The following is a 9,699-nucleotide window of genomic DNA, read 5'->3' on the forward strand; positions in this document are numbered from 1 at the left end:
AAAAAAAAAAAAAAAAAAGGTGGATTAAATACCCCGGGCTCTTACTGCCTTGGGCAAGACAAAAAGGGGTGGGTTTCTGAAAACAGATGAGCAGTTACTGGTAGCTCTCTTGGTGGCTTGTTAATTCAGCATTTCAGTGCTGGGATGTCCTCAGGAGGTAAAGGGCAGACCTGGGAAAAGGCAGCCCGATGTGCTCAGCCGTCGTGGGCAGAGGGACGGCTCGAATGGGCTCTGGATCCGCCGAGTTCCCTGGAATTCCTGGGAGCCGCTGCCACGGGTCTGCGCTTACACAGGAGCAGTGAATCGGAAAGCTGCGAAATGTGATCCCGATAACGTAACGAGTGCGCCGGCGGTCACGTATTTTGGCTTTTGTTCGGTGCCAGGTGATAAGGAAAAGGTTTCCATCACACTTAGCAGAGCGGAGATACAAATGYTAGGCTGCTGCTTTCCTCCCTCAAGTGGGACCTATCACTTTATCCGCATCAATGCCTCAGTGCTGTTCCCATTTGACACCCTCGAGTACCGTGTACACAAGCYTCACCTTCAGCGTTTCCTGGGCTCGCTTGTGGGAAACTGCTCAGAAAGGGAAAGGGAGGCAGCTGATTCGCACGCCCCATGAAGTGAAGTGTCATTTAGGCAGAGTGCCTGGTGCGATGCCCGAATGTCACGTTGCCCAACTCCAGCAGCAGCAACAGGCGGGTGTCCAGGCGCTGAGCAAGTGTCGCTGGGGAGGGAACGGTGCCACGGCACCAGCCTCTCTCCGTGTTCGCTCCATCAGGTACAGACAGGAATAACCTCCCGAATTTGACAAATAACCCGGGCGGTTCGACTTCCCTGTGTGGCTGCTAAAAGGTAGCTTTAGAGAGAGAGGGAGGGAGAGAAGGGACATGCTGGCTAGTCCCAACAATGAGAGGAGCCGTGGGAAGGACAATGCGAATCCATGGTGGCTAATTTGCACAGGAGGAATGAGGGGGCTGCAGCTCTGGCAGGCTTCAAGCTCTCCCCTGTTGCCATAGCACTGCTGGCTGAGGAAGGAGAGCGGGGGCTGGCAGGCTGCCTTCTGGAGGGAATCTCCTCAGCTCTCGCTCTCCTCGGGAAGGACTACACGGCATCCCGTCCTCCTGGTCGCAAGGACATCCCGAAGGGACAGACAGCACGAGAGCCCGGAGGAGGCGGTGGGGAAATCCCCATTAGAAATAATCAAAGCTTTTCCACAGCTCACTCCCTGCTCCTTCCYCTCCACCCTGCTATGCCCTACACAGAGACAGAGATGTCATCATTTGGGGAAGGAGTGGAAGTTCTCGCGGTCASAGACAGAGTGACTTAGCCTGGACTATGTTAAATTCTTTAAAACACAGATGAGCAACAGGCCCGGATGAGCAGCACAAAAGTCTTCCTGCTCTCTTCACGTGTAACATTCTCCGTACCAAAATAAACTCAAAAACTGCTCCCTACCTACTTCTATTGGTCAGTGACGGTTTGGCGACAACKCTTTTCAAAGACAGGGAAAAGCACGCAGAGATGCAGAAGCGGATTTCTACTTCGCTGCTACAAACAATGRAGTGAGCACAACTCGCCGGCCAGCTGTGTGATCAGGATGGAGTTGGGAAGGGAAGTTAGCCCAGTAAAACACATGCATGTACCACCATGTCACTSGGTAACAGAGACCCGCTGCACCACCTTTCAGCCCCGGGATTATTTATTACTCTAACGCTTGCCAAATCGCGGCTCTCCAGGGCTGTCTCTGGAGGAATACTGGGCTAACAAGTCAGAGCGAATGCCACTCTAAGGAAAGTCCACCTCTTGCTGGTGCTGTGACGGAGAAGATGTTTGTTTACATAGCTACACCTGAAAGTAACTCAGGCTCCCAGAGACAGACTCGCGGCTCCCGTCAGGAATCACGGTCTGTGGACAGACAGACAGACAGCCGGCAGTGGCAGATTACAGGCAGCCTAGCACTAAATTCACGGCCGAGATTATGGATCAGACTGATTGCAAAACAGACCCCACAATCATATACGGACCCTTTTAGCYGTGTCCAAAGAAGCAGGCATTCCTGAGGATGGTTGCTAAGAGCAACGTGCCTTAAGCACCACCTTTAGACCAGATGGAAGCAGAAAAAAAAAGTGCTGCTAGGAATTCAGCACACGAGATCAGTAAAAGCCTGGTGACTTTCTAATAATTACTCACCTTCCCCTCCATATAAAAGTGTGTGCGGGGGTGCTGATTTAAACTAAAATAGATACAAACCAAGGCATTATTCTCAGGCAAAGGCAAGTGATTTTAGTGCCCCACGGAAATGGATGCAGCGGCTGCCACAGTTTATCGCGGACAGCGCGAATGCGGGAGATCCGCTCTTCCTCCCTCCATCTGTGCTATCGGCGGGCACAGAGGATGTCGCCTGTATGCCAATCTTCGGCCTGTCCCCTCCGTCGTCCCCCGCCGCGGCTTGCCCTCGGTATCCGGGCGACCAGGAGGAGACTCGTGCGGGGCTCCCATCGTAGCTCGCCCCCGACTAGCGACGGAGGACTTTCCCCGGCCTCACAGACCCCTTTGCACCCGCTTTCCGAACTTTTCGTCCTGTCCGTCCTCACTGCAAAACTTCTGTAGGGGATGCAGCGGCTGGAATTTGTCCCTCGCTTGCTCAGACACACGAACACACGCGCGCATGCACAGGCAGAACTCTTAAGGTTAGTGCCCTGGTCCAGCCTTTAAACTATAAACTAACTCTGTTTTTAAAATTTCATTCTGATGTACCTTTTTTTTTTTTTTTTTTTTTTTTTTTTTTTNCCCTCCCCCGGGAGAGGGGGATCTCCAACAACTTTCATCGCATAGGAAAGCCGTGCTTTTGAAAAGTATCGCAGAAGCTCTTGCGGGACACCGCTCCAGACATAAATCATCTCTTCTCTAACCCTAAACGCCACTCAAGTGTCAAGCAAACAGACAGACACTTCAAGGGAAATCAGCCCAAAGGTCTCAAATCACAGCATCGCGCCGGCACGGGATCGGCTCGCAGGGGATCAGAGGCGGGCGGCCGAAACTTAGCAACTAGTTGACAGGTTTTTAACTGATCAAGCACCGTAATAGCCACGCTTTCCCCTACTATGGAAACAATAAAGCAAAACAATGGAAACAATTACGAGGAAGCCACGCAAGCTGCGCAGAGCCTTAGGCAACCGCTTTTGCCAGTCATTTTTCTATTGTTATTATAATTATCATCATCATCGTGCCGTTACTACGGCTACAATGAGCCGCAGCGACAGAAAAGAAAACCGCACAGCAATTCATCCCTCCGGATGCGAAATACAGAGGGACTTCGCTGCCCGACTCCGGCGGCACGTCCCAGCTCTCCCCCAGCATCCCCTTCTGAGTCAATCCTACGTATATCACATTCAGGCTTAAACACACAATGAAAAAAGTGTCGGGAAATCTTACCAAATCTTAATACATGTGTGGTTCCTTGAGAATATCCAATCCACAGTAAGCAAAGAACGAGTCTAATGGTGCATCTGAAGACTGAATTAGTTACAACAGGGGAAATAATCTTCATGATGTTTCTATGCACACACGCGCTGCCTTACTTCCCCCTTCTAAGCCGTCAGGTTTCTCGGTAGGGTGAGAATGAGGATACGTAAACTGATGGCCCTCAGACACGATCACGGCATGGTCACAGAGAGAGCAGAGAGTCTACGCTTCCCAAACCCATTAGCAATCCCTGCATGTTCTTCATTCACTGCGCCAAGGAGCAACCTTCAACTGCAAGGAATGGTGGGACATCCATGTTAGTCGGGGGAGAATCCTTGAGAAATCCAAACACACRCAATGTCCAGTCGAGTAAACCTGGGAGGCAAGAAAGGAGGAAAATCAATAGGTAATCCAGCTCGAGAAATCGCTGAGGTACCGCCACATAGCGAGCACCAGCCGTTTCACTGGCGAAGCATTTGCCGTGCTCCCGTTCTACTGCACTGCTGCACAGCTTCTGACGCGAAGCCAAGATTAAGTGAGAGAAATTGAGATAGCTCTTCTCTGCTTAAGGCTGCCTGCCAGACAGCCTTCCCAATTCCTATTATGCAACCGATCTGATCGCCTAGTGTTGTCGGGGGAAAAAAACAGCTCGGCTTTATTTACATGCTTCTTATTAGTTGTTCTGAACAATAGCCGGGGCGGGGGTTGGGTAGTAAAGGGGAGAAGGGAATCAGTTGTGTAAAAATCAGTTCCTGTGCTTTAATAGCTGACTGCCTGGGTCGAGATCACTTAGCTTTAGAGTTGTGAAAGAGAAGGCTGACAACAAAGTCACGCAGGTTATCAGAGCAACGTTCCGGTTTGGGGGGGGGGGGGGGAAGGGTAATTACAATCACTAACTGTTAATCATTTTCATGTATGAAGTAGGATAAATGCTATGGCTTGTATACTGCCTGTCCCCAGGAACTTGCTCCGGACCCAGTGATAACGGAGCATCAGCCTGCTTTTGCAAGGTAACAGGAATCGGCAGCGCTGKAACAACCTTGTTGAATGCACAGACCTGTTTCGCTAAACTTGCTTGAAATCGCAGTGTTGCTTAAAAGACAGTAACTTCGGGATTTTCTAGTTTATTATTTTCACTTTATTCTGCCACTCTTCTTTTGCACTCTGCTTCCCTTTCACTCCAGTATTATGCTGTTCCTCCCTGTATCTATGTAGTTTGTCWTTTTGCTGTCCTCAGTGAGARCAACAGCATTACCCAACTTGATAATGGCATACTGACTTTATATCTGCAAATGTAGCCAAAGACTTTTGTTTTTTGGCCAGGTGTTCCAAAGAAGATAAACTCATTCTGTGGACTGCTTCAGGTTTTCCTTGGAAATGCAATTAGTTTTGTGCCTGTACCCATTGAAATACATTAAACTAGGASTGTCAGACTTTGTAATCTAAGTCAAAATTTGCTGAACCTGCTTAAGCTTTATTACAAACACCAAAATATAATTCCCATATTTCCCACTAGAAAAATGAATTAATTTTATTTTACATTCTGCCTACAGATATCTTTTKTCTCCTTTATCTGCCTCCCTTSCTTTTCATTAATAAAGAAAATACCACTGTGAGACTTCCCCCACAGATACATGCACAAGAACACAGAATAAATCTGAATTTACAGAAATAAATATCAATGATGCCAAGCTAATGAGAACATTCTATGGAATCTATCACAAGCAGAGCATGGCAGAGGTGAGTTACTGTTTATATTAAAGTAACATCTGTGTGTTGTAGACCTGTAAATAAGGAACAGCAACATTTGGAATATAACCTGTAGTGTTTGTGCTCCGTGCCCCTAGAAGTGTTAGCAATTCACAGTAACTTTTTACCATTTTGCCTTACTGATTTCCTCTGCACATTTTACTTAAAACACTGTAAAACACTGATGAAAAGAAATGTACATTCTGCGAAGGGATTATTAAGCATCATTGATTTTTTTTTTTTTTTCCTTAAGATGGAGGCATAACTGCAGTGTCAAAAATAAGTATCATGAATGGCTAGTTCTGCAGTCTAGCAGGGAATTCAATCAGACGATTTGACTATTGGAGCACTTTAAAARGAACACCTAGTGTTAAAAGCAAGGATATCTAGCGACTCCTTCAGTTCACACTTAGAATATCTCCCAGTAAAAATGCAGAGAGATGCTTTTTCTTCAATTTGCTATTTCATTTATTCTCTTYTACGCGTTTATATTTTATCTTAGTCCAAGGAGAAATAAAACCAACCCACGTGAATACTGTGAAAGTTCATTGTCTCCCTGCCTGGTATTGTTGAAATAAAGGACATTAGACATCTTTAGATACGTTTGTAATTATGAATGCTCAGAGGCAGCTTGCTGTCTAACAGGAATTTATTTATTTATTTAATTTAGATTTGGTGAGAAGTTTTGAAAATGTAATAGCCATGGTTAGCTTTAGAACATTAAACCAGACATAAACTTTGTACAAGGTGACTCCTGTTATCAGTTTGATTTTCTGAGTCTCTTGAAGAAAAGAAAAACACAGCTACCTGTAATCTCAGCCCAACAGAGCACCTAACTCACCGAGGCGTGATTAGACCTGGAATCATAAGGCAACCTGTGGTTAATTCCTGTTACTCTTAAACACTCATCAGCCCACTCTGCAGCCCCTGGTCTGACGCCTGAGGCTCTCAGCGAGTTTTCTTCCCCCCGCAGCAGCCCCCGCCGCCGCCGCCCGCAGCGGCCTCAGCACCGCGGACAGCGCCCGGCGCGGCCCCTCCAGCACCGCGGACAGCGCTCCGGCACCGCCCCCGCTCCAGGGGTCAGAACCCTGCGGCTCTTTTACCCTTTCCAGTCATTTCATAGTGCGGAAAGGAAATTAAAATCTGTTATCGGCTTCTTTAAAGGTATATATTATACCTTCTTATTATGTTAGCTAGCCTGGTATTTTATGGTACTTCATGGGTTCAGAAAAATTACCAATCTCCTTCTTATCTACTATCAGACATCACCTAATGCTCTGTGTTAACATCCCTCCCCCCTTCTATCAAACCCTGGCTTCCACCTTGAAGAAAAGTCGTAGTTAACSCAGAAATATTTTCTCAAGAATACAAGTCCCTTATTAAAAAAAAAGAAATTCTTACAAGACATCAGGTGTTTAGAACTCACTAAATATTTGGTGACTGAAAATCACTTGTAGACTATATAATTAGCTAAAGCCTCAGCCTTTCCCACCCTAGACTACTTTTCTGTTATTTGGACTTTAACTTCACTTCTTATTCTGGAAAAAGATACCTTCCAGAATGATTTCGATAGAAAAACAGGTAAATGTTCTCAGTGCCTTTCATATTTCTTTCCCCGTGAGATGTACAATTGAATGTCTGGAAATCCCTAATAAAATGTCATACTAGATAAGCTGGTCTTCTGTTTTGGGAGCTTGTCACCACTGTTGCACAGCTCTTTTCATTTTAAAGTCTGTATGAAACTGCTCTCTACACTTCAGTGATCAGCAGCTGGGAAATATGCAATTCCTTGGATATATGTTTTGATTTGTTTGGTCATCTATTGTAGACACGGTGGGAACACATCTCTAATACACAAGGACATCTTTAATACACAGGACTATGTTCAAGTGTGGCTGATATGAAAAAAAAAAAAAAAAAGAAAATCTGGCTACAGACAGGGAAAGAAGAAGAGACAGTCTGAGGCCTTTATATCTTTTCTGGGTAATAAAAACCTGCTACACTTTTAGCGGTGTGTCAAGTATAAATGGTCTGCATTATGTACATAATGTTTCATTTGGAAAGGGGAGATATGTGATTCTGATTACCTTGCTATATCAGGAGCTTTTTCCATCAGATCTAATTTTTATGTGCTGTTATCATTATAAAAGTTAACCCAGTTCCAGCTAGCTGCCACCTACTGGGATATATAGTTTTATCATATTACTTTGAAAAGGAATGGGCTTTTATTTTCAGGTCATAGCTGTGTCTCTAAGAACAGATAGTGAGGTTTTTATATCACACAATCTACTATTTTGACCTCTGCCAAAAACAGCTGATATAAATTTAATGTATGTATAACATATGGTCCCCCAAATGTTTCTCGGACATTTTTCGGCAAATCCTTGCAAACGTTTCAGATTCACATGCCACCACAGTCCTCCTGCTGTTGCAATCTGGTGTGAGGAGAGCCACAGCTTACCGCAACACCTGACCAGCATCTCCAGATTTCTACAAATAAGTATTGCAGCTTTGCTGACAAAGCAGTAACACAGTCCTCCTTTCCAAAACGTTTGCCAAAGTATTCAAATGAATGTTGATATTATCATTTAAAAACACATTGCGGCCCACTGGCATTCCACTCCCACCAGCTATAAAAAAAACCCCGTAGGTCTTTCTCTGTTTGTTATTATCTCAGTCCAAATTTACAACCAAGTTTCTTCAGTGCCAATGATTAATGGCATTTTAAGATGTTAATTAATTTTTAGCTAGTGGAAAGACGTGTATTCTAATTAACTAACTGAATGTGCAATAGACTTACTTGCTCAGGCACTTTTGTGTATCACAGCAATGCACTTTCCTAGCAAGTTTTAAGCAGCAAAAACAAATACTTGTGACACGATCTACAGATCAGCCTTTGGTCCCTTCGGCTTCCTTTGGGCTTGGGGAAGCGGTGCAAGATTTTGGGAGGAAAATGATGAAGCTTTAATGTTTTCCATGCTGTACTTCCCCAAAAGTTTCTAAGGAAAACGTGAAGAGAGGTTTTCATCACAGTGTATTCATTCCTTTCCAGTGCACACAGGGCTCTTGCAATCATGCCTCCACTCCGCAGGCAGGCACATCTCTTGCTTTCCACAGAGTGTCAGCGCCCTGGCTACTTTAGCGATTGATGCTCACCCAAAGAATGCTGATTTTGTTCAGAAATAAATGACAGGGTTGCCGGAAAGCCGAAAGGGGGATTGGCTGCGCCGTACGGCGGGGGCCGGGTAGGGACAGGAGGAGACCTTACGGAAGTAGAGACTGCTGTCCACCCACAACTCTAGCGAAGTTAGTGCCCCTTTCTCACCTCCGCTCGCCCAGGAGAGCGGGGTCACATCCTCAATGCAGCCGGTTCGGCCTCCCTGAACCCGGCTCGGGAGCGGCGCTCCGGCTGTGGGAGGGAGTTCCGGGCTACCGAGCGGGCACCGGGCGAGGGGCATGGGGGTCTGCGCTGCCCTGGCCTCTCGCTTCCTCGTCCCACACCTCCACTTTCAGCGTGGGGTCAGCAGCAGCTCCGGCGATGCGGAGCAGCGATGGGAGGAAGAGAGGAGCGGCGACAGGTTTGCCTTCCCCACAGTGAGGGACAGACCCGGGCTGCAACAGCGCTCGGGTCCGCCAGCTCAGCGCCCGCCTTTGCCCTGAGACAGCTGGCCAAGAGCCATCGTGGTGTACAGCTCTCGGCACAACGCGGCCACGGTGCATCCCCCGCCGCCCCGGCCCCCCCTCGCCCCCCGCAGCCCCTCACTGGCATGCAACCCCTCCGGCCGTGGCGGCCAGCCGGAGACCCCGGGACATCCTCCTACCTTGAGTTGCGGGAGGGGAATCGGGGAGGGAGAGGAAGGCGGAGGCGGGGGAGGAAGGGCGGTGGCAGGACGCCGGGGACAGCCCGGGCTGCGGTGCAGCCGGCGTCCGGGCACCACTGACGGCGGCGGCAAGCGGCACCCGAGCGAGGGAGGGAGGGAGAGAGGGAGGAGGGAGAGCGAGAAGGAGGGAGGGAGGGAAGAAGGGAGGGATGGAGGGAAGGGAGGAAGGAGGGAGATCCGCCTCCCTCCGGGAGCGCTGCACAGCGCCCTTTAAAGGAGCAGAAACCCGCTTTATCTACGGCCGCCGCTGCCGGCTCCCCGCACCGCCAAGTCTCGCCGCTGCCCGCCGGTCACCGGCAGCCGCAGGGTTCCCCCCCCCCCCGCGCCGTCGCCCGAAGAGCCCGAGCTCGCCGGACAGCGAGTTTTCATGGCGTTGGAAGCCCAAGCTCCTATTTGGGGTTCCGGAGCCCGTTTTGCGAAGGAGGAGGAAGTAGGGGCTGGATCCTGCCGCCTGTGAGACGGCGCTAAGAGACCTCTGCCCGTCCCCATTTTTCCCCTTGGGTGTGGGGGTAACGGAGTGCTCMTATCTCAGCCTGCGGGGGTGCTAGAAAAAAGCTTCGGCTGCTTCTGCACTCTTTTCTCATGCTGAAACCTGCCTGTCCCC

The 9,699-nt window shown here is 48.4% G+C and overlaps 1 protein-coding gene across 3 annotated transcripts in view; it reads right to left on the bottom strand.

The window, feature by feature from the left end:
* GRIK2 (glutamate ionotropic receptor kainate type subunit 2) overlaps positions 1 to 9,177 on the bottom strand; it is a 358,136-nt gene extending 348,959 nt beyond the window's left edge. For all 3 annotated transcript variants that reach the window (XM_057364086.1, XM_057364085.1, XM_057364087.1), the window contains exons 1-2: positions 9,036 to 9,177; positions 3,436 to 3,840 (exon numbers count right to left, since the gene is read on the bottom strand). In XM_057364086.1, the coding sequence (XP_057220069.1) occupies positions 3,436 to 3,550 (115 nt within the window). In that variant the 5' untranslated portion in view covers positions 3,551 to 3,840; positions 9,036 to 9,177. The remainder of the gene's footprint in view (positions 1 to 3,435; positions 3,841 to 9,035) is intronic.
* Between the last annotated feature and the right edge of the window lie 522 nt (positions 9,178 to 9,699).

Source organism: Malurus melanocephalus, unplaced genomic scaffold (assembly GCF_030028575.1).
Source record: "Malurus melanocephalus ecotype Western Australia unplaced genomic scaffold, MMel_1.1 scaffold_35, whole genome shotgun sequence".
Lineage (NCBI taxonomy): Eukaryota > Metazoa > Chordata > Aves > Passeriformes > Maluridae > Malurus > Malurus melanocephalus.